The following is a 25,203-nucleotide window of genomic DNA, read 5'->3' as shown; positions in this document are numbered from 1 at the left end:
AAGAAACTACAGATGCTGGAAAAATCGAAGGTAGAAAAAAATGCTGAAGAAACTCAGCGGGTGAGGCAGCATCTATGGAGCGAAGGAAATAGGTGACGTTTCGGGTCTAGACTCTTCTTCAGTCCTTCACTCCATAGATGCTGCCTCACCCGCTGAGTTTCTCCAGCATTTTTATCTACCTGGCTGTCAGTATCATCAAAGACCCACACCATCCTGGCCACACACTCATCTCCCTGCTACCGGCTTCAGGTAGAAGGTACAGGAGCCTGAAGACTGCAACGACCAGGTTCAGGAATAGCTACTTCCCCACAGCCATCAAGCTATTAAACCTGGCTCGGGCAAACTATGAACATTAATAGGGTGCAGCAGACACAAGAAAGCTGGAGAAACTCAGCGGGTCTCTCCAGCTTTCTTGTGTAACCTTCGATTCTCCAGCATCTGCAGTTCCCTCTTAAACACTATGAACATTAATAGCCCATTATCTGTCATTTTGCACTTTATTTTATTTATTTATTCATGTGTTTTGTAGTCAATGCCTACTGTGTTCTGTTGTGCTGAAGCAAAGCAAGAATTTCATTGTCCTGTCAGGGACACATGACAATGAACCTGAACTTGAACTACCTGCAATACACCAGGTGTGGTCTCACCAGGGTTCTGTACAACTGCAGAAGGACCTCTTTGCTCCTGTACTCAACTCCCCTTGTTATAAAGGCCAACATGCCATTGGCTTTCTCCACTGCCTGCTGTACCTGCATGCTTACTTTCAGCCTGCTGTACCTGCATGACTTTCAGTGACCATGGATTGGATTGTGTTAAAAATTTATTGTGTTTTTGTGTGTGCCCTTTATTATTGTATCGCTGCTGACGTATCATTTTACTTGCACTTTTTGTGCAATGTGACAAATAAACCGTTGTATTATTATTGTATTGTATTGTTGTGTATTTGTAGCAGCAGCAAGGAGTGTTTCTGTGACCAGGACCCGCGGGGAGGGGAGGGGGGAGCAGGGGGGAGGCTGTTCAGGGACGGACCCGTTTCCGGCGGTCCCTCCCCCCCTCCCGTCCCCAACGCGCCGCCGCCATTGGCGGAGTGAGCTGTCGATCAGCGGGTGTGTGTGTGTGTGTACAGACCTCGGTATCCGGTTCCGGTGGGCGGGGCGAGGGCGAGGGTTCCGGTTCCGGTGGGCCGGGCGGCGGCGGCGATGCGGAGAGTCACGTTGTTCGTCAACGGCGGCGGGAGCGGCCCGCGGGCCGGGAAGGTGCGTCCGTAACGCGGGGACTGTGTGTCCGTAACGCGGGGATTGTGTGTCCGTAACGCGGGGACTGTGTGTCCGTAACGCGGGGACTGTGTGTCCGTAACGCGGGGACTGTGTGTCCGTAACGCGGGGACTGTGTGTCCGTAACGTGGGGATTGTGTGTCCGTAACGCGGGGACTGTGTGTCCGTAACGTGGGGATTGTGTGTCCGTAACGCGGGGATTGTGTGTCCGTAACGGGGGGATTGTGTGTCCGTAACGCGGGGACTGTGTGTCCGTAACGCGGGGACTGTGTGTCCGTAACGCGGGGATTGTGTGTCCGTAACGCGGGGACTGTGTGTCCGTAACGCGGGGACTGTGTGTCCGTAACGCGGGGACTGTGTGTCCGTAACGCGGGGACTGTGTGTCCGTAACGCGGGACTGTGTCCGTAACGCGGGGATTGTGTGTCCGTAACGCGGGACTGTGTGTCCGTGGGGATTGTGTCCGTAACGCGGGGACTGTGTGTGTCCGTAACGCGGGGACTGTGTGTCCGTAACGCGGGGACTGTGTGTCCGTAACGCGGGGATTGTGTGTCCGTAACGCGGGGATTGTGTGTCCGTAACGCGGGGATTGTGTGTCCGTAACGCGGGGATTGTGTGTCCGTAACGCGGGGATTGTGTGTCCGTAACGCGGGGATTGTGTGTCCGTAACGCGGGGACTGTGTGTCCGTAACGCGGGGACTGTGTGTCCGTAACGCGGGGACTGTGTGTCCGTAACGCGGGGATTGTGTGTGTCCGTAACGTGGGGGACTGTGTGTCCGTAACGCGGGGACTGTGTCCGTAACGTGGGGACTGTGTGTCCGTAACGCGGGGACTGTGTGTCCGTAACGCGGGGACTGTGTGTCCGTAACGCGGGGACTGTGTGTCCGTAACGCGGGGTGTGTCCTGTGTGTCCCGTAACGCGGGGATTGTGTGTCCGTAACGCGGGGACTGTGTGTCCGTAACGCGGGGATTGTGTCCGTAACGTGTGATTGTGTGTCCGTAACGCGGGGACTGTGTGTCCGTAACGCGGGGATTGTGTGTCCGTAACGCGGGGATTGTGTGTGTCCGTAACGCGGGGATTGTGTGTCCGTAACGTGGGGATTGTGTGTCCGTAACGCGGGGATTGTGTGTCCGTAACGCGGGGGGATTGTGTGTGTGTGTCCGTAACGCGGGGACTGTGTGTCCGTAACGCGGGGACTGTGTGTCCGTAACGCGGGGGACTGTGTGTCCGTAACGCGGGGACTGTGTGTCCGTAACGCGGGGATTGTGTGTCCGTAACGCGGGGACTGTGTGTCCGTAACGCGGGGACTGTGTGTCCGTAACGCGGGGATTGTGTGTCCGTAACGCGGGGATTGTGTGTCCGTAACGCGGGGATGTGTGTCCGTAACGCGGGGATTGTGTGTCCGTAACGCGGGGATTGTGTGTCCGTAACGCGGGGATTGTGTGTCCGTAACGCGGGGATTGTGTGTCCGTAACGCGGGGATTGTGTGTCCGTAACGCGGGGATTTTGTGTCCGTAACGCGGGGATTGTGTGTCCGTAACGCGGGGATTGTGTGTCCGTAACGCGGGGATTGTGTGTCCGTAACGCGGGGATTGTGTGTCCGTAACGCGGGGATTGTGTGTCCGTAACGCGGGGATTGTGTGTCCGTAACGCGGGGACTGTGTGTCCGTAACGCGGGGACTGTGTGTCCGTAACGCGGGGATTGTGTGTCCGTAACGCGGGGATTGTGTGTCCGTAACGTGGGGATTGTGTGTCCGTAACGCGGGGACTGTGTGTCCGTAACGCGGGGACTGTGTGTCCGTAACGCGGGGATGTGTCCGTAACGCGGGGATTGTGTCCGTAACGTGGGGACTGTGTGTCCGTAACGTGGGGACTGTGTGTCCGTAACGTGGGGATGTGTGTCCGTAACGTGGGGATTGTGTGTCCGTAACGTGGGGATGTGTGTCCGTCCGTAACGTGTCCGGGGGGACTGTGTGTCCGTAACGCGGGGATTGTGTGTCCGTAACGCGGGGATTGTGTGTCCGTAACGCGGGGGATGTGTGTCCGTCCGTAACGCGGGGACTGTGTGTCCGTAACGTGGGGATTGTGTGTCCGTAACGCGGGGGACTGTGTGTGTCCGTAACGTGGGGATTGTGTCCGTAACGCGGGGACTGTGTGTCCGTAACGCGGGGTACTGTGTGTGTCCGTAACGTGGGGGATTGTGTGTCCGTAACGCGGGGACTGTGTGTCCGTAACGTGGGGATTGTGTGTCCGTACGCGGGGGGATTGTGTGTCCGTAACGCGGGGATTGTGTCCGTAACGCGGGGATTGTGTGTCCGTAACGCGGGGATTGTGTGTCCGTAACGCGGGGATTGTGTGTCCGTAACGTGGGGACTTGTGTGTAACGCGGGGATTGTGTGTCCGTAACGTGTGTGTGTCCGTAACGCGGGGATTGTGTGTCCGTAACGCGGGGATTGTGTGTCCGTAACGCGGGGATTGTGTGTCCGTAACGCGGGTGTCCGACTGTGTGTCCCGTAACGCGGGGACTGTGTGTCCGTAACGCGGGGACTGTGTGTCCGTAACGCGGGGACTTGTGTGTCCGTAACGCGGGGATTGTGTGTCCGTAACGCGGGGACTTGTGTCCGTAACGCGGGGACTGTGTGTCCGTAACGCGGGGATTGTGTGTCCGTAACGCGGGGACTGTGTGTCCGTAACGTGGGGACTGTGTGTCCGTAACGCGGGGATTGTGTGTCCGTAACGTGGGGACTGTGTCCGTAACGCGGGGATTGTGTGTCCGTAACGTGGGGGACTGTGTCCGTAACGCGGGGATTGTGTGTCCGTAACGCGGGGACTGTGTGTGTCCGTAACGTGGGGACTGTGTGTCCGTAACGCGGGGATTGTGTGTCCGTAACGTGGGGACTGTGTGTCCGTAACGCGGGGATTGTGTGTCCGTAACGCGGGGACTGTGTGTCCGTAACGCGGGGATTGTGTGTCCGTAACGCGGGGACTGTGTCCGTAACGCGGGGATTGTGTGTCCGTAACGCGGGGATGTGTGTGTCCGTAACGCGGGGATTGTGTGTCCGTAACGCGGGGATTGTGTGTCCGTAACGCGGGGATTGTGTGTCCGTAACGCGGGGATTGTGTGTCCGTAACGCGGGGACTGTGTCCGTAACGCGGGGACTGTGTGTCCGTAACGTGGGGACTGTGTGTCCGTAACGCGGGGACTGTGTGTCCGTAACGCGGGGACTGTGTGTCCGTAACGCGGGGATTGTGTGTCCGTAACGCGGGGATTGTGTGTCCGTAACGCGGGGACTGTGTGTCTGTAACGCGGGGAGTGTGTGTCCGTAACGCGGGGACTGGTGTGTCCGTAACGCGGGGACTGTGTGTCCGTAACGCGGGGATTGTGTGTCCGTAACGCGGGGACTGTGTGTCCGTAACGCGGGGATTGTGTGTCCGTAACGCGGGGACTGTGTGTCCGTAACGCGGGGACTGTGTGTCCGTAACGCGGGGACTGTGTGTCCGTAACGTGGGGATTGTGTGTCCGTAACGCGGGGACTGTGTGTCCGTAACGCGGGGACTGTGTGTCCGTAACGCGGGGATTGTGTGTCCGTAACGCGGGGACTGTGTGTCCGTAACGCGGGGACTGTGTGTCCGTAACGCGGGGACTGTGTGTCCGTAACGCGGGGACTGTGTGTCCGTAACGCGGGGACTGTGTGTCCGTAACGCGGGGACTGTGTGTCCGTAACGTGGGGACTGTGTCCGTAACGCGGGGACTGTGTGTCCGTAACGCGGGGATTGTGTGTCCGTAACGCGGGGACTGTGTGTCCGTAACGCGGGGACTGTGTGTCCGTAACGTGGGGACTGTGTCCGTAACGCGGGGACTGTGTCCGTAACGCGGGGATTGTGTGTCCGTAACGTGGGGACTGTGTCCGTAACGCGGGGATTGTGTGTCCGTAACGTGGGGACTGTGTCCCGTAACGCGGGGACTGTGTGTCCGTAACGCGGGGATTGTGTGTCCGTAACGTGGGGACTGTGTGTCCGTAACGCGGGGATTGTGTGTCCGTAACGTGGGGACTGTGTCCGTAACGCGGGGACTGTGTGTGTCTAGCGCGGGGTCTGTGTGTCCGTAACACGCGGGGTGTGTGTACGTAACGCGGGGACTGTGTGTCCGTAACGCGGGGACTGTGTGTCCGTAACGCGGGGATTGTGTGTCCGTAACGTGGGGACTGTGTGTCCGTAACGCGGGGATGTGTGTCCGTAACGCGGGGACTGTGTGTCCGTAACGCGGGGACTGTGTGTCCGTAACGCGGGGGACTGTGTGTCCGTAACGCGGGGACTGTGTGTCCGTGCGGGGATTGTGTGTCCGTAACGTGGGGGGACTGTGTGTCCGTAACGCGGGGGATTGTGTCCGTAACGCGGGGATTGTGTGTCCGTAACGCGGGGACTGTGTGTCCGTAACGCGGGGATTGTGTGTCCGTAACGGGGATTGGGGATTGTGTGTCCGTAACGCGGGGACTGTGTCCGTAACGCGGGGACTGTGTGTCCGTAACGCGGGGACTGTGTGTCCGTAACGCGGGGATGTGTGTCCGTAACGCGGGGACTGTGTGTCCGTAACGCGGGGATAACGCGGGGATTGTGTGTCCGTAACGCGGGGATTGTGTCCGTAACGCGGGGACTGTGTGTCCGTAACGCGGGGACTGTGTGTCCCGTAACGCGGGGATTGTGTGTCCGTAACGCGGGGATTGTGTCCGTAACGCGGGGACTGGTGTGTCCGTAACGCGGGGACTGTGTGTCCGTAACGCGGGGATTGTGTGTCCGTAACGGGGACTGTGTGTCCGTAACGCGGGGATTGTGTGTCCGTAACGCGGGGACTGTGTGTCCGTAACGCGGGACTGTGTGTCCGTAACGCGGGGATTGTGTGTCCGTAACGCGGGGACTGTGTGTGTCCGTAACGCGGGGACTGTGTCCGTAACGCGGGGACTGTGTCCGTAACGCAGGGATTGTGTGTCCGTAACGCGGGGACTGTGTGTCCGTAACGTGGGGACTGTGTGTCCGTAACGCGGGGACTGTGTGTCCGTAACGCGGGGACTGTGTGTCCGTAACGCGGGGACTGTGTCCGTAACGCGGGGATTGTGTGTCCGTAACGCGGGGACTGTGTCCGTAACGCGGGGACTGTGTGTCCGTAACGCGGGGATTGTGTCCGTAACGCGGGGACTGTGTGTCCGTAACGCGGGGACTGTGTGTCCGTAACGCGGGGACTGTGTGTCCGTAACGCGGGGACTGTGTGTCCGTAACGCGGAGACTGTGTCCGTAACGCGGGGACTGTGTGTCCGTAACGCGGGGACTGTGTGTCCGTAACGCGGGGGACTGTGTCCGTAACGCGGGGACTGTGTCCGTAACGCGGGGACTGTGTCCGTAACGCGGGGACTGTGTGTCCGTAACGCGGGGGACTGTGTGTCCGTAACGCGGGGACTGTGTGTCCGTAACGCGGGGATTGTGTGTCCGTAACGTGGGGACTGTGTCCGTAACGTGGGGACTGTGTCCGTAACGCGGGGACTGTGTGTCCGTAACGCGGGGATTGTGTGTCCGTAACGCGGGGACTGTGTGTCCGTAACGCGGGGACTGTGTCCGTAACGCGGGGACTGTGTGTCCGTAACGCGGGGATTGTGTGTCCGTAACGCGGGGACTGTGTGTCCGTAACGCGGGGACTGTGTGTCCGTAACGCGGGGATTGTGTGTCCGTAACGCGGGGACTGTGTGTCCGTAACGCGGGGACTGTGTCCGTCCGTAACGCGGGGACTGTGTCCGTAACGCGGGGACTGTGTGTCCGTAACGTGGGGACTGTGTGTCCGTAACGCGGGGACTGTGTCCGTAACGCGGGGACTGTGTGTCCGTAACGCGGGGATTGTGTGTCCGTAACGCGGGGACTGTGTGTCCGTAACGCGGGGGACTGTGTGTCCGTAACGCGGGGACTGTGTCCGTCCGCGGGGACGTGGGGGACTGTGTCCGTAACGTGGGGACTGTGTCCGTAACGTGGGGATTGTGTGTCCGTAACGCGGGGACTGTGTGTCCGTAACGCGGGGATTGTGTGTCCGTAACGCGGGGACTGTGTGTCCGTAACGCGGGGACTGTGTGTCCGTAACGCGGGGACTGTGTGTCCGTAACGCGGGGACTGTGTGTCCGTAACGCGGGGACTGTGTGTCCGTAACGCGGGGACTGTGGGGCATAACTCATTCAGGATTAGATCCGTCACCTATCCATGTTCCCCACAGATGCTGCCCGACCCACTGAGTTACTCCAGCACTTTCTCTCTGTGTGTCTGTCTGTGTCTGTTTGTCTGTGTGGCTGGCTGTGTCTCTGTGTGTGTGTCTGTCTGTCTCTGTGTCTGTCTGTCTCTGTGTCTGTCTGTCTCTCTGTGTCTGTCTCTGTGTTCTGTGTCTGTCTGTGTGTCTGTCTGTGTGTGTCTGTCTGTCTGTCTGTCTCTCTGTGTCTGTCTGTCTGTGTGTCTGTCTGTGTGTGTCTGTCTGTCTGTCTGTCTGTCTCTGTGTGTGTCTGTCTGTGTGTCTGTCTGTGTGTGTCTGTCTGTCTGTCTGTCTCTGTGTCTGTCTGTGTGTGTGTGTGTGTGTCTCTCTCTGTCTGTCTGTCTCTGTGTGTCTGTGTGTGTGTCTTTGTGTGTGTGTGTCTGTCTGTCTGTGTGTGTGTGTGTGTCTGTCTGTGTGTGTGTGTGTGTCTGTGTGTGTCTGTGTGTTTGGCTGTGTCTGTCTGTGTGTCTGTGTGTGTCTCTCTGTGTCTGTCTCTGTGTTTGGCTGTGTCTGTCTGTGTGTCTGTCTGCCACACCTCTGTCCTACGCTCTCTGCACTGAGCTCCAGGGTGTTTTTAGGGGGGATGCAGCAGGTTCTTTACGAAGGACATTTATTATCACATACGCCAAATGGTGCAGTGAAATTTGACTTGCCATTTGCAGCACACGAATAAAGATAAGACACAACATTAAAGAATTTAACAGTAAACATAAAAACATCCCCCCACAATGGTTCCCACTGTGGGGGAGGCAGCAAAGTCCAGTCCCGTCCCGTTCCCTGTTCACCCATAGTCGGGCCCATTGTGGCCTCCGCAGTCGCCTCTATGGCAGCCCGATGCTTCAGGCCGTCTCGCTGGGAAGATGGAACTCCGGCGTCGGGTGAACACTCCTCAGCAGCTTGAAATGTCTGGACTGAGAGAGGTGTTGGATCACCACCTGTCAACGGCAGCTACTCACTCCATTGTTCAAGCTGAAGTGCCTTCGCGACCCACGGGACAATTCTTCAGTCAGTCCACTTGCCAACTCTTCCCTCTTGTTTTGTCTTGCAGGTTGTTGCAGTGTACGGGGCTCTGTCTGATCTGCTGTCTGTAGCCAGCAGCAAGCTGTGTATTAAGGCTGCACACCTCTACAATGGCAAGGGCGGTCTCATAGACGACATTGCACTCATCAGGTGAACTAAAGAGAATTCTCTTCCACCCAGTTCCTTGCCACCTCCTCCATCCACCTATTCACCCTCACACCCTCCCTCTCCCCCTCCCCCACCCTCTTCTACCTCCCCCCCCTTTACAACACGTCCTGCACTTATTACCTACAGCCTCAGTTACCAGGATGGGGAAGGGCGATGATTTTGCAGTTACCTGCAATTGGAGAATGGTATAGAAATTAGGTGCAGGAGTAGAGGCCATTCGGCACTTCGAGCCTGCACAGCCATTCAATATGATCTTGGCTGATCATCCAACTCAGTATCCCGTCCCTGCCTTCTCTCCATACCCCCTGATCCCTTTAGCCACAAGGGCCACATCTAACTCCCTCTTAAATATAGCCAATGAACTGGCCTCAACTACCTCCTGTGGCAGAGAATTCCATAGACTCACCACTCTCTGTGTGAAAAATGTTTTCCTCATCTCGGTCCTAAAAGATTTCCCCCTTATCCTTAAACTGTGACCCCTTTTTTCTGGACTTCCCCAACATCGGGAACAATCTTCCTGCATCTAGTCTGTCCAACCCCATAAGAATTTTGTAAGTTTCTATAAGATCCCCCCTCAATCTTCTAAATTCTAGCGAGTACAAACCGAGTCCATCCAGTCTTTCTTCATATGTCCAGTCTTTCTTCATATGTTAATATCATTGTGTTATAAGCTACCCAAACGGAATATGAGGTGCTGTTCCTCCAGTTTGCGTGTGGCCTCACTATGGCAATATGTGGAAAAGTTGCCCCTCATATTGCTATTAAATCTTTCCCCTCTCACCCTTAAACTATGTCCTCTGGTTCCAGCCTCTGCTACCTTATCTGGTCCCCTATGAAGTATAACGGTACAGTCTTTGGATGCACGTACATTTGCCTTTAAAAAACATTTTCCAGGCAATGTGAAAGGTGCTAAATTGATGAAGTTTCTTGTTTGGTAGAGGACCTCCTTTTTAACGATCTGACTGTGATTACTATCCAAGTTTAGTTTAGAAATACAACGTGGAAAGAGGCCCTTCGGCCCACCGAGTCTGCGTTGACTAGCAATCCCATAGGCGAGTTCTAACCTACACTCTTGGGGCAATTATCAGAAGCCAATTAACCTACAAACCTGTACGTCTTTGGAATGTGGGATGGAACCGGAGCACCCGGAGAAAACCCACGCAGGTTAGGGTGAGAACATATAACCTCTGTACAGAAAACACCCGTAGTCAGGATCGAACCTGGGTCCCTGATGTTATGAGGTAGCAACTCTACCACTGTGCCACCGTGCCGCCCACTGTGGTTGATGTGGAAGACCAAGGGCCAGATGGTCAAATTCTTGGCCCAAGGTTTAAGGCAAGCTGAGTTATTGAACACGTTAGTTGCTGTGCTGGTAATCTATTTATTTCTCCTTTTTGATCAGAGATGACGATGTACTGTATGTGTCTGAAGGGGAGCCCTTTATAGGTGAGTGAATCTGTGCAGTGAAGAGTAATAAAAACATAGAAATTAGGTGCAGGTGTAGGCCATTCGGCCCTTCGAGCCTGCACCGCCATTCAATATGATCATGGCTGATTATCTAACTCAGTATCCTGTACTTGCCTTCTCTCCATACCTCCTGATCCCTTTAGCCACAAGGGCAAATCTAACTCCCTCTTAAATATAGCCAATGAACTGGCCTCAAAATGATACGCTGGTCCTGACCACTGTTGCCGAAGGGCCCCGGCCTGAAACGTCACCTGCCTATTTCCTTAGCTCCACAGATGCTGCTGCACCTGCTGAGTTACTCCAGCACTCTGTGAAACGTCACCTATCCATGTTCTCCACAGATGCTGCCTGACCCGCTGAGTTACTCCAGCACTTTGTGAAACGTCACCTATCCATGTTCTCCACAGATGCTGCCTGACCCGCTGATTTACTCCAGCACTCTGTGTCTAGCACCTGTCAGGCGTATCGTGACTGAGGTCATGAGAAAATGGAGATTTAATTTGTTTATTGTGATGGGGTGTTTGTTGCCGATCTCTCGATACCTCGGTGTCCGGAGGTCAGTGCAGACACAGCCGGGTTGAGGACTCTCCTCACCATGTGGCTGCTCTCCCGGTAGTTTATCCCGTGCTGTCCCACCCATCACCAGCGACCAGCGATAGACACAGAGGCTCGTCAGGTAGCGAGTGAACTCATTTGGCCAGTTGGGGATTCAGCCCCTCTAGTTCTGCCACCACTAAATGGGAACGATGTATAATTTGGACACTTGGACTATCTTTAATCAGACTTTACTGGACTTAATCTTGCACTAAATGTTATTCCCTTTATCCTGTATCTGTACACTATGGGTGGCTTGATTATAATCATGTACAGTCTTTCTGCTGACTGGTTAGCAGGCAGCAACAAAAAGCTTTTCACTGTACCTCGGTACACGTGACATATACAGGGCTGGAGCATCTTCTTGCTTCTACCATGGATGTCATTTTCAACGGGGGCCACGGACTTGGTTAGGGAGAAACATGGAGACATGTTTTAGTTTAGTTTAGAGACACGGCACGGAAACAGGCCCTTCGGCCCACCGAGTCCGTGCCGACCAGCGATCCACGCACACTAACACTACCCTACACACACTAGGGACAATTTACACTTACACCAAGCCAATGAACCTACAAACCTGTACGTTTTTGGAGTGTGGGAGGAAACGAAGATCTTGGAGAAAACGCACGCAGGTCCCGGGGAGAACATGCAAACTCCGTACAGACAGCACCCGCAGTCGGGATCGAACCCGGGTCTCTGGCGCTGTGAGGCTGCGCCACCGTGTTTACATTGTTTTTATCCCCTGGCAGATCCTGAGGCGGACGGGGAGGGGATTGTGGACAAGTCAGCGATGTGTACGGACTGGATAACACTAAACGTTGGTGGGCAGTACTTCACCACCACACGGTAAGGCAGGCTGCGTTGCCGGGGCTTGTGTGGGTGTTGGCTGGTGTTGGTGGCCGGGCTGGTAGAGGCTTGTACAGTCTGTGGGGGGTGTTGTCCGGCCACTGGTGCTGCTGCCTCTGTATCGGCTGCTGAGCTTTCTGCAATTTCTCGATCGCTTCAACTAATGCTTATTGCTATTAAAGCCTGATGATCAATGAGGCTTAAAATACCTGAAACAGTTAGTGATTTTTTTTCCCTCTGAAAACTTCTTTATATAAAGTGTTGGAGTAACTCAGTGGATCACACATCATCCCTAGAGAACATGGATAGGTAATGTTTTGGGTCAGGGCCTTTCTTCAGTAGTTTGAAGGGTCCCGACCCAAAACGTCACCTATCCATGTTCTCCACAGATGCTGCCTGACCCGCTGAGTTACTCCAGGACTCTGTGAAACGCCACCTATCCATGTTCTCCACAGATGCTGCCTGACCCGCTGAGTTACTCCAGCACTCTGTGAAACGTCACCTATCCATGTTCTCCACAGATGCTGCCTGACCCGCTGAGTTACTCCAGCACTCTGTGAAACGTCACCTATCCATGTTCTCCACAGATGCTGCCTGACCCGCTGAGTTACTCCAGCACTCTGTGAAACGTCACCTATCCATGTTCTGCCACCCGCTGAGTTACTCTGCACTGTGAAACGTCACCTATCCATGAGTGCTGCCTGACCCGCTCCAGCACTCTGTGAAACGTCACCTATCCGGCTGTTATCAGGCATTTGAACCGCCCTGTCAACAACTAGAGAGCAGTCCTGAGCTACCATCTACCTCATTGGAGACCTCGGACTATCTTTGATCAGACTTTATTGGAAGGCAGATTATTATCTGAATGGTGTCATATTTGCAAGAGGGGAGGTTCAACGAGACCTGGGTGTGCTTGTACATCAGTCACTTAAAGTAGGCATGCAGGTACAGCAGGCAGTGAAGAAAGCGAATGTCATGTTGGCCTTCATTGTGAGTAGATTTGAGTTTAGGACCAAGGAGGTCCTATTGCAGTTGTACAGGGCCCTGGTGAGACCGCACATGGAGTATTGTGTGCAATTTTAATTTCCTAATTTGAGGTAGGACATTCTTGCTATTGAGGGAGTACAGCGTAGGTTCAACAGGTTAATTCCCGGGATGGCGGGACTGACATATGATGAAAGAATGGGTCGACTGGGCTTGTATTCACTGGAATTTAGAAAGATGAGAAGGGATCTTATAGAAACATATAAAATTCTTAAAGAATTGGACAGGCTAGATGGAGGATAAATGGTCCTGATGTTGGGGGAGTCCAGAACCAGGGGTCACAGTTTAAGAATAAGGGGTCGGCCATTTAGGACTGAGATGAGGAAATAACATTTCATGCAGAGAGTTGTGATTCTGTGGAATTCTCTGCCACAGACGGCAGTGGAGGCCAATTCACTGGATGTTTTCAAGAGAGAGTTAGATTTAGCTCTTAGGGCTAAACAAATCAAGGGATATGGGGAGAAGGCAGATGTGGGGTACTGATTGGGGATGATCAACCATGATCATATTGAATGGTGGTGCTGGCTCGTAGGGCCGAATGGCCTCTACTCCTGCACCTATTGTCTTTGGGTTCATTTAAATGGTTTCGCTCCCAAAGACTAAAAAGTAGTTTTGTTCATTCAAGTCACAAGGTCATAGTCATCAGAGCAGAATGAGGCCATTCAGGCCATCAAGTCTACCCCGCCATTCTATCACGGCTGATCTATCTCTCTCCTAACCCCATTCTCCTGCCTACTCCCCACAACCACTGACACCCGTACTAATCAAGAGTCTATCTATCTCTGCATTAAACCTTGTCTAACTGTGACGTTCACCCCCTTGTAATCCCCAGGAGCACTTTAGTGAACAAGGAGCCGGAGAGCATGCTCGCCCACATGTTCCGGGATAAAAGTGAGTATCCCCGCCTGCTGCCGTTGTGGAGGGGATGTGGTGGAGATGGCTGCCGCTGTGTGTGGTGGACAGTGGGCTGGGTCTGTCATTGCCAAGAGCCTTTGACCAGCTGGTGTTGGTGGCCTGTTGACCCTAGGCTGCAGTTGTGTGGGGTGGACAGTGGGCTGGGTTTGTCACTGCCAGCTAGCTCCCTGTGGCCAGCTGGCGTTGGCTGCTGCTGTGTGTGGTGGACAGTGGGCTGGGTCTGTCACTGCCAGCTCCCTGTGGCCAGCTGGTGTTGGCTGCTGCTGTGTGTGGTGGACAGTGGGCTGGGTCTGTCACTGCCAGCTCCCTGTGGCCAGCTGGTGTTGGCTGCCGCTGTGTGTGGGGTAGACAGTGTGTGGTGGGCCTGTAGCAGGAGGCTAGGTCTGTCATTGCCAGCTAGCTCCCTGTGGCCAGCTGGTGGGTGTTGGCGGCATGTTGACCCGAGGTTGCTGCTGTGGGGGCTGCTGATTTAGTAGACCAGGAGGACACACAGTGTGGCTGTGGAGGGAGGTACGGGGCACTAGGGGACAGTGATGTCGATGATGCCTCCTTCACTTCAGATTATTGGTGTAAACGTGGCGGAGAGCTTAGTGTGAGAGGCCCATAGACATCCTCTGCAAACCGTAACATTAATCAAACACTAGTTGGTGTATATTCTGTTTAACTTGGAAATAAAATTCTATTGGCAAATGGCGCAGAGTTGGAGTAACCCAGCGAGTGGATCAGGCGGCAATTCTGGAGAGTATGGATGGGTGACGCCAGAGGCCCGGGTTCGATCCCGACTATGGGTGCTGTCTGTACGGAGTTTGTACATTCTCCCCATGACCTGCGTGGGTTTTCTCCGGGTGCTCTGGTTTCCTCCCACAGTGTAAAGAAGTGCAGGGTTGTAGGTTAATTGGCTTCTGTAAGTTGTCGATTGTCCCCAGTGAGTAGTTTAGTGCTAGAGTATGGGGTGATTGTTGGTTGGCAGGGACTCGGTGGGCCGAAGGGCCTGTTTCCATGCTGTATCACTAAACCAAACGATACTGACACACCGGTGAGGAGAAGGTTATTAGCCCAGAATCAGAATGACCAAGAAGTGTAGGCATCACATACGTTGCTGGTGAGCTAAACTTCTCCCCTTCCTCCTGTATCTCGTCCCCTCTCCTGGAGTAGGTGCCTGGGGTAATAAGAAGGATCATCGGGGAGGCTTCCTCATCGACCGAAGCCCAGAGTACTTCATGCCCATCCTCAACTACCTGCGACACGGCCAACTCATCGTCAACAAAGGCCTCAACTTACTAGGTAGGTTCAGACTTAGTCTGAAGAAGGGTCTCGACTCGAAACATCGCCCATTCCTTCTCTCCAGAGATGCTGCCTGCCTGTCCCGCTGAGTTAGGGTCTCGCTGAAGAAGGGTCTCGACTCGTAACGTCGCCCATTCCTTCTCTCCAGAGATGCTGCCTGTCTGTCCCGCTGAGTTACTCCGGCATTTTGTGTCTATCTAAAGATTTAACATCGCTGCTTCTCACCTTTGTCGGGTTGAGAATTCTATAGATTCTCTTGCCCTCAGTGCCAGTCCCTCTGGACAGTTGGCAGGAACGTCGACAGTGAATCCGGCCGGTACGCTCCGTGTGGAAAGCTTTGACCGGTGGCCGACAGAGGGCTTGGCTAAAGGATCTGCTGCTGAAACTAATGCAAACACACCTCCACTCTTGCAGGAGTTCTCGAGGAGGCAAAGTTCTTCGGCATAGACTCTCTCATCGAACAGTTGGAACAATTAATTAAGGTAACGATTCAACTAAATGTTTTTGATCTTCACAGTAAATAACATCTCCAGTTTCTGCTGGTGATTGGGCTAAAGGCATCGCCCAGGGTTCAGGACCTTGTTCTGACCACTACTCATGTACCTTGATGTGTATTCCTGTGCTGCAGGGATCTGGTGTCCTTGTGAGCATGTGTGTGTCTGCATTCTTTGAACACGCATGTGTGTGTACTCATGCTAACCTGGTGTTGTATGTATGAGCCTGGCTTACCCTGTGTTCTGGTAAGCCTGTGAGCACATGTGTGGAAGAAAGTCCACTGGGATTGGTGCACGTATGTATGCTGTGTGTGCGTGCTCATTAGAGCTGGTGTGTGTGTCACTGTGCGCATGTATGTCACTGTGTGTTGCGTGTGTGTGCAAGTGTGTGTGCGCGTCTATGTATGTCACTTTATGTCCATGTGTTTGTGCGCGCATGTGTGCGAGGGTGCATGTGTGTGTGTGTCACTGTGTGTCGTGTAGGTATCTCACTGTGTGTCATTCTGTGTGTACGCACATGTGTGTGAGTGCGTGCGTGTGTGTGTGTGCGTGCGCGTGTGTGTGTGTGAGTACGTATGACCCCAGGAATGGTGCTGAAGTAAACACTCGCCCTGTTGGTCTGGACAGGGTGAACGCATGGTCCAACAAGAAGCTTTCTCCCAAAGCTAAGCACAGCTTGAAGATGCAGCATGAGAATGGCAGTGTGTCTGGCACTGAGCACTGTACTTAACAGACAGGAACCTTATCTAAAGGAAGAGCAACACTAAACAGCAGCATTGTGCCATGAATTGTAATGTTATTACCTCTTCCATTTAGAATTCGTTACCAGCTGAAGACCACTCTCCCATCTCCCGGAAGGAGTTTGTCCGATTTCTATTAGCAACACCAACAAAGTCGGAACTTCGATGTCAGGTGATTGTGAGGAGGTTTCTCCACGGTGCTGCACGCTCGTCATATGTGAACCAACTCAGATTCCTGATTCAACCTTCAGATTCAGATCTCCAGCTTTTACATTGTCTCCTCAGTGTACAGTACAGAGACGTACAAACTCGCATTTACAAAAGTGCTGAAGAAACGAGCGGGTGCATAGCAAACTATGGAGCGAAGGAAATAGATCAACCTTGTAAACCTCCCTGAACCCTCTAGGCAAAGCACATCCCTCCTCAATATGGAAGATCAAATAGGAAACGTTTCGGGCCGAAACGTTACCTATTGCTGGAGAAACTCAGCGGGTTGACCCGCTGAGTTACTCCAGCACTCTGTGAGGCGAAGAAACTCAGTAACGTTTCGGGCCGAAACCCTGAAGGAAATAGGCAACGTTTCGGGCCGAAACCCTTCCGGGTTTCGGCCCGAAACGTTGCCTATTTCCTTTGCTCCATAGATGCTGCCGCACCCGCTGAGTTTCTCCAGCACTTTTGTCCACCTTCGATTTTCCAGCATCTGCAGTTCCTTCTTAAACCCCTCACAGACAACACCCCTAGGTAGTCAGGATGGAACCCGGGTCTCTGGCACGGTGAGGCAGCAGCTCTACCCGCTGCGCAACAGTGCGGGTCCTGGTTGTATGTCTAACCAGGTTGGTCACCGGATCAATCGTGCAGCCAGTGTTGAACCAGATCATTGGTGCTAGTGGCGACTGGAGCTGGAAATGATCTACATACAGTACAGGAAGCAACTGCAGGTGTAAGAAAGAACTGCAGATGCTGGTAAAATCGAAGGCAGGCACAAAATGCTGGAGTAACTCAGCGGGTGAGGCAGCGTCTATGGAGAGAAGGCGATGTTTCTGTTTTGAGACCCTTTTTCAGACAAGGTCTGAAGATGCTGCCTCACCCGCTGAGTTACTCCAGCATTTTGTTTCTGCCAAGGAAGTGCAGATGCCGGTTTAAACCAAAGATAATGAGGGCATGGAAGGAGAACTGATTCTGAAGAAGGGTCTCGACCCAAAACGCCCCCCCCATTCCTTCTCCACAGATGCTGCCTGTCCCACTGATTTACTCCAGCACTCTGTGAAACGTCACCTATCCATGTTCTCCACAGATGCTGCCTGACCCGCTGAGTTACTCCAGCACTCTGTGAAACGTCACCTATCCATGTTCTCCACAGATGCTGCCTGACCCGCTGAGTTATGGTGCAGCAGCGTCTATGGAGCGAAGGAAATAGGCAACGTTTTGGGCCGAAATCCTCCAGGAAATAGCTCTGTGAAACGTCCCCTGGGTTTCCCCGAAACGTGTTCTTAGCTCCACAGATGCTGCCCCGCTGACCCTCCAGCACTCTGTGAAACATCACTCCAGTTCTCCACAGATCTGCCTGACCCTATGAGTTACTCCAGCACTCTGTGAAACGTCACCTATCCATGTTCTCCACAGATGCTGCCTGACCTGCTGAGTTACTGCAGCACTCTGTGTCTATCTTTGGAAATGATCTAGAGTCAGAATGTAGTTGGGTAAATATTTGAAGTGGGAGTGTGATTTGGTTCTTCCAGGGGGGGAGCCCCTCCTGCACCCCACGATGTAACTTGGAATATTTTACCCCCAAGCAGGGTCTGAACTTCCGAGGGACTGACCTGTCCCGACTGGACCTGCGCTACATCAACTTTAAGATGGCCAATCTGAGCAACTGCAACCTTAGCCACGCTAACCTGTGCAGCTCAAACCTGGAGCGGGCTGACCTGTCCGGAGCTATCGTAGACGTAAGTGCCACTGGCTTCCTTCCCACTGAGTTAATCCACCTCCTCCCACCACCAGCTGCATTAAACCCTTTGTGCAATGTGTAACGATGCCATTAGTGATGTGTACAATACCTGTGTGGCATGTTCATTCAGCACCAGGCCCTTCAGCCCATTGCATCCGTGCTAGCCATGCATTTACCGAATGAATCTAAGCTGTTCCCTACATATCCATGTGCCTATCTAAAAGCCTCTTTAACACCACTATCATACCTGCAACCCCTGGCAGTGCATTCCATGCACCCACTATCATCTGTAAATAAAAAACCTGCCCCGCACTTCTCCTTTAATCTTAAAGCTCACATCTTAAAGCTCTCTTGTATTTGACATTTCCACCCTAGATGAATGGTTCTATATCGTGTCTACGCCTCATGGTTCTATTGAGTCTCCTCTCAACCTCTGATACTCCAAAACAAACCAAATCCAGGTTTGTCCAACTTAAACCCATGTCCTCTGGGTCTTGACTTCCCCGACTCTGGGTAAAACACTGCACATTCACCCGATCTACTCTCCCCACCATCTTAAAATCCCCCCTCACTGTCCTGCGCGCCAAGGAATAAAGTCCTACCCGGCCCTGCAAGTCCTGGCAACATCCTGGTAAATCTTCTCTGCATCTTTCCCAGCTGAACAGCATAATTCCTGCAGCAGGGCGACCAAACCTGAACATGATACACACACCAGCCTGGTGCACCACTGTAGCATCATGTCCCAACCTCTATACTCCTACCGCCAATATTCATGCCCAAATCGTTCATGTACTCAGTAGCCAATGCTCATTGAGTGCTTCATTTAGAGCTTTGACCCTACAAATTATGGACTAATAGTTGTGGAATAATGAGTCAGATGTAGCTAACGGAATCAAGGGGATATGGGGAGAAGGCAGGAACGGGGTACTGATTGGGGATGATCAGCCATGATCATATTGAATGGCGGTGCTGGCTCGAAGGGCCGAATGGCCTCCTCCTGCACCTACGTTTCTATGATTTTGAGGGCCACCAACCAGTTGGAGCAGGGAGCTGCCCGTGCTGTTGAGTTGCCGTGTTGACTGTGATCTCTGCTGCAACAGGGTGCCAACCTGCAGGGGGTGAAGATGTTGTGTTCCAATGCAGAGGGAGCCTCGCTGAAGGGCTGCAACTTCGAGGATCCTTCTGGACTCAAGGCCAATCTGGAAGGTGAGTCAAGCATCTTACAACCTGTGGTAGTTTTAGAATCCTCTGCCCAGCAGAGAAGCCTGCGTGTGTGTGTTTGTTTGTTTGTACATTCGTTCTGGTTAAGGCTCGGGGCCCACAGTTGCTTGCCTTTTTCTTTTTTTTCATCTATAATTTAATTTTAATTGCAAGTTTGCGGGTATCTTGTTGTGTGCCGTGACTGTCGGCAGGCCAATTTCCCATCGGGAATGAATAAAGTTCTATGGTATGGTATTATTGGCCAGGCGGGCAGGAAAAGTGACCACTGTTATGTGTGCGTGTGCCAGGTGCCAATCTGAAGGGAGTGGACATGGAGGGGAGCCAGATGACGGGCATCAACCTCCGAGTGGCCACACTGAAGAATGCCAAGCTGAAGAACTGCAATCTGCGGGGGGCCACACTAGCCGGGACTGACCTAGAGGTGAGCAGAGACAACGTCCCACCCACTGGCCTTCCTTGTCGAATATTACCCACCATCGCACTGCCTTAAAGTGGCAAGTGTTGGCACAGAAAGAATAGTGAAAGGCTTGGGTAGAGTGGATGTTTCTGTCTATGTTTCTGTCCCACTGTGAGGACCCCCAACACCGATCACTGACGGGTCCAGTTGCCAAAACATCAGCATTTGTTAACAGATTATCGGAGTTATCCAGCAGACTTTCAGAAGCTAATGCTTAAAGCTCATTTAAACATTGCGTAAATGTACAATACTTAATTACACCAAATGAAAGGCCTGAAAGGCAATCAAAATAAGTCCACAATATGCTTGCTCTTTTGAGTCGGTGCAGTATAGCACAGAAACAGGCCCTTCAGCCCATCGTATAGGTGCTGTGCAAGTTGGCATATTGGGCGAGTCTCATTTTGAGTTCAGTTTATTGTCACGTGTACCGAGATACAGTGCCTGCATTTGGCCCAGAGCCCTCCAAACCCTTTCTATTTAAAACTTCCATGCATAGTCATACAGCACAAATCAGGCCATTCAGCCTGCCAAATCCATGCTAGCCCTTTAGACCAATCCCACCTTGTATTCCTATCAGCTTCCACCCTAGACTCTGCCTCTCACCAACATACTCAGCTTGGCAAGCCTCATTTACCCACCAACAACATGCAAACTCCCCACAGACGGTAAGGGTGTAGGGGGGAACCTTGTGCACCTTCATTGTAAGGCGGTGTTTGGGATCTCCAGACAGTACTTTAGCCTGTGAAAGCCTCTTGCCTGTCGAACCGCTTGTTAACAGTAAATACTTGATGTTTTACAGAATTGTGACCTCTCCGGCTGTGACCTACAAGAGGCCAATCTCCGTGGCTCCAATGTGAAAGGAGCCATCTTCGAAGAGATGCTGACCCCCCTGCACATGTCCCAGAGCGTGAGATAAGTGGGAAGGAGGGGGGAGAGCGCTCTCCCCAGCCCAACCCGCCTGCCGCTGTTAAACAGCTCAACCCAGTGTTGAGCGGACTATAGCTTCTCCCCGCTGCCTTTGTGCTTCAACAGGGGACCGCTCGCTCCAAACTAGAGTGGACCAGAATGTGCCTGCCTACATACCCTGCTGCACATCAGCAACCTAGTCACTCACCCTATGTTTCATGGCCGGCTGCCACTGCCCTATACTCAGGTCTGTGGGGCAAATGTTTATAGATATGTATGAATATATTAGCACACTCACACACACACTCTCTTACACACACACACACACACACACACACACACACACACACACACACACACACACACTCACACACACACACACACACACTCACACACACACACACACTCACACGCACACTATCTTACCCACACACACACACACTCACTCACACACACTCACTCAAACGCACGCATGCACTCACACACACACACACTCACACACACACACACACACACACTCACTCACACTCAAACGCACGCACGCACACTTACACACACACACACTCATGGACACACGTGCACTCACGCACGCACACACACGGACACACGTGCACTCACCCGCCAACACGCACACACACTCAAACGCACGCATGCACTCACGCCAACACACATGCACGCTTTCACATGCGCTCTTACACACTCACACACACGTACACACCCTCTTGCACACACTCACACCCGCATCAAGGCTGAGGTGCACACTTGAGTCTGTTCTACCTCTTTCTGTCTAATGGATGGACAAATGGTACTTTAGAGAACAGGGTGCATGTGAGGAAGGTGCGTGGACACCACAGCTTCCAAGACGAGCACGCTCACTCCACAAGCAGCGTGAAGTCTGAGCTACTTTGCACAGTAGTTATCTGACAGTCAGCTAGACTGTACGGACCATAGAGAGAGAGAGAGAGATGTTCTTCCAGCAGCTTTGTTTTCTGCGTGCGGCAGGCCAAGCAAGTGTACTTTACTAATCAGTGGGTAAGAGTTGATTGTTGAACATACTCACTGTTACAGTGTGAGTGTGTTGTCATGTTGTGACCCTGCTCCTCACCCCCGTGTCACCTTCATTGAGTGACTGAGAGCAGCAACGAATGGCGTTGCTTCAACATTGCCACGGGGTGGTCTTTGGGGGGGGGAATAATTGACTAGACGGTCACAGGTTGTAAGATTAGTCGGTGATTAATTAACTGTAGTAAGCCGGTCGAGTGTGAGATGGGGAGGGGAGAGGGGGGGCCGCTAGTCGTCGGGGTACTCGTTCTCCAACCCCCCCCACCCTGGCCAGTGAGGGAGGAGCACTGGAGGTTTGTCCGCGGTGAGATGAGCGCTGCCTGTTGTGGTGCCACATCGGGGGGAGGGCAGGGGTGATGGAGAGAAGGGGAGGGAGGGCATAACGCCCTGAATGTTCCACCGCTCCACCCTAACCCAGGCGTGGACCTCTTGTCCCGAGCCTCCAACGCCTCGTACTGCTCTGGATGGGGTAGAGGTTCAGCAACTACCCTTGGCGCCAGTCGGTGTAGCCGGGGGCTCTAACTGCAAAGCCCCCGAGCATTGGGTTCACTGTGGGCTCTGGGGGGAGAGCAGTAGCCCATAGTCTGGCTGGAATCACTCGCTCCAGCACTGACCGCCTGCACCAGCCCACGCCACACCAGACATCTATCAGTCCCGCACCTTACTCTTCAAACGTATAAACCTGTTTTTACCCCGGCGAATGAAGAAACGAGGAGGTGGGGAAAAAGGAATGGGGTGCTGATTGTGAGTGCTGGAGTAACTCAGCGGGTCAGGCAGCATCTGTGGAGAACATGGACAGGTGACGTTTCACAGAGTGCTGGAGTAACTCAGCGGGTCAGGCAGCATCTGTGGAGAACATGGATAGGTGACGTTTCACAGAGTGCTGGAGTAACTCAGTGGGTGCAGCAGCATCTGTGGAGAACATGGATAGGTGACGTTTCACAGAGTGCTGGAGTAACTCAGCGGGTCAGGCAGCATCTGTGGAGAACATGGATAGGTGTCGTTTCACAGAGTGCTGGAGTAACTCAGCGGGTTCAGGCAGCATCTGTGGAGAGCATGGATAGGTGACGTTTCACAGTGCTGGAGTAACTCAGTGGGTGCAGCAGCATCTATGGAGCTAAGGAAATAGGCAACGTTTTGGGCCGAAACTCTTCCGGGTTTCGGCCCGAAACGTTGCCTATTTCCAGAAGGGTTTCGGCCCGAAATGTTGCCTATTTCCAGAAGGATTTCGGCCCGAAACGTTGCCTATTTCTTTCGCTCCATAGATGCTGCTGCACCATAACTCAGCGGGTCAGGCAGCATCTGTGGAGAACATGGATAGGTGACGTTTCACAGAGTGCTGGAGTAACTCAGCGGGTCAGGCAGCATCTGTGGAGAACATGGATAGGTGACGTTTCACACAGTGCTGGAGTAACTCAGCGGGTGCAGCAGCATCTGTGGAGACACTTGTCTCTGCTACCACACCAGGATAACCCACAGACTGTCCACCAGAGGTTGCTACTGAGGGGGGAGTTCGGGAGATATTAAGATGGTGGCCATTCACAACACTAAGAACCATCGGTACATTGTCAACTCCGCTTGGTGTCGATGACTTATTGCCATAACGTATGTGAGGTCATCTTGAACCTGCGCTGATCTTTATCCTGATTAGTTTAATTTACCTTTTTGTTTAGGAATATATTTCACAAAGACAGCTTAATTTATATATTAAAAGATATTACTCCATAATTCTGTGTGGTGCTATTTTTGTGACTATATATCACTATGTCATGTTGTTACTTGTGGGCGGGGCACCAAGGCAAATTCCTTGTATGTGAATACTTGGCCAATAAACTTTCATTTTTTGCATCAGTAAAGTTACAAACCAGGTTTTCACATTTTTAATTTGACTAAAATTGATGAATTGAATTTGACATTCTGTCCCCTAAACGGTTTATTGGACATTGACCAACCGATGTGTAAAAGCATGAGGGGAATAGATCGGGTAGAAGCACAGAGTCTCTTGCCCAGAATCGGGGAATCGAGGACCTGAGGTCATAGGTTCAAGGTGAAGGGGAAAAGATTTAATAGGAATGTGAGGGGAATTTTTTCCACACAGAGGGTGATGGGTGTATGGAACAAGCTACCAGAGGAGGTTCTCACTGTGACTATGTGAGTTTCCTTCCACATCTTAAAGATGTTGCAGTTTCTAGGATTGTTCTGTAAAATTGCTCTCGGTGCAGGGAGTGGATGGGAAAGTGGGACAACATAGAACTGATATTAACGGAGGATCGATGGTCGGCCTGGAGTCCAGGTTAGTTTACCGCCAGGGTGCAGTGTAAACCTTTTGTTGTGGTCTATCCAACCAGCGGAAAGACAACACATGATTACAACCCATCCACTTACAGTGTACAGATAAATGATAAGGGAATAATGCTTCGTGCAAGGTAAAGCCAGCAAAGTCCGATCAAAGATAGTCTGAGGACTGAGTGGGCCGAAGGGCCTGTTTCTGTTACAAATGGTTGCAGTGGTGTCTCGGGGGAACGATGGTGGTGCGTGTGGGTTGGAGTGACACGTGGAGAACTTGCCCTAGTCCACCTTCACTTCGCTGGCCCTTTGTGTAAGAGCCGAGAGATCGAATTGCAGGTAAAGTGCCGACTAAAATCCATTAAATTGGGCGATTGGAGCAAACAGTGGATCAAGTGAACAAGTCATCACATTTCCCTAAGCTCCCGTGCGTCAAGGATTACAAGAATAGAACTAATCCTGCCCAAATGGCAGCTAAAGGAGGCATCTCGCTGTGATGGTTCAATCATGATTCAGTTATTGAACATTTGGTGGTACAGTACACTGGTCCCCAGCAGGTGAAGGCACATTTCCGCACTAATCTTCTCATTAGTCACCTTCCACAGCAGTCAACAACCCTCAACACTTAATTCCAAAAGTTTTAAAGTGTAGAATAATAAGTTGTATTATCATATGTCCCAGAATGAAATTCTTACTTGCTGCAGCACAACAGAATATGTGAATATGTAAACATTGTATATAGCGAGAAAAAATAATTCAATAAATAACAAATACAGTGCAAATAACAAATAATAATATAGTCTTTTGCAGTTCAGAGCTCAGAGCTTATTCATTGTGTTTAATAGCCTGATGGCTGTAGGGAAGAAATGGTTCCTGAACCTGGACGTTGCAGTCTTCAGGCTCCTGTACCTTCTTCCTGATGGCAGAAGTGAGATGAGTGTGTGGCCAGGATGGTGTGGGTCCTTGATGATGCTGGCTGCCTTTTTGAGGCAGCGACTGCGATAGATCCCTTCGATGGTGGGGAGGTCAGAGCCGATGATGGACTGGGCAGTGTTCACAACTTTTTGTAGTCTTTTCCGCTCCTGGACCAAGTTGCCGAACCAGGCCACGATGCAACCAGTCAGAATGCTCTCTATCGTGCACCTGTAGAAGTTTAGGAGAATCCTCTCCAACATGCCGAATCTCCGTAATCTTCTCA

General features: G+C 52.5%; 1 protein-coding gene across 4 annotated transcripts; it reads left to right on the top strand.

Moving 5' to 3' along the window:
• Positions 1 to 1,152: 1,152 nt before the first annotated feature.
• LOC129713402 (BTB/POZ domain-containing protein KCTD9-like) lies at positions 1,153 to 23,575 on the top strand. 4 transcript variants are annotated; one of them, XM_055662435.1, is made up of 12 exons: positions 1,153 to 1,256; positions 8,602 to 8,723; positions 10,144 to 10,187; positions 11,552 to 11,648; positions 13,525 to 13,583; positions 14,763 to 14,891; positions 15,306 to 15,373; positions 16,202 to 16,297; positions 17,922 to 18,071; positions 19,174 to 19,279; positions 19,582 to 19,715; positions 20,551 to 23,575. In XM_055662435.1, the coding sequence occupies exons 1-12, from the start codon at positions 1,200 to 1,202 to the stop codon at positions 20,665 to 20,667; spliced, it is 1,179 nt and encodes a 392-aa protein (XP_055518410.1). In that variant the 5' UTR covers positions 1,153 to 1,199; the 3' UTR covers positions 20,668 to 23,575. The 4 variants fall into 4 exon arrangements, with proteins under 4 accessions (XP_055518410.1, XP_055518409.1, XP_055518408.1 ...); XM_055662434.1 differs by having other exon boundaries at positions 17,919 to 18,071; XM_055662433.1 differs by having other exon boundaries at positions 14,760 to 14,891.
• The last annotated feature ends 1,628 nt before the right edge of the window (positions 23,576 to 25,203 follow it).

This window comes from Leucoraja erinacea, chromosome 35, assembly GCF_028641065.1.
Source record: "Leucoraja erinacea ecotype New England chromosome 35, Leri_hhj_1, whole genome shotgun sequence".
Classification (NCBI taxonomy): domain Eukaryota; kingdom Metazoa; phylum Chordata; class Chondrichthyes; order Rajiformes; family Rajidae; genus Leucoraja; species Leucoraja erinaceus.
This window is presented reverse-complemented; position numbering and strand designations above follow the sequence as displayed.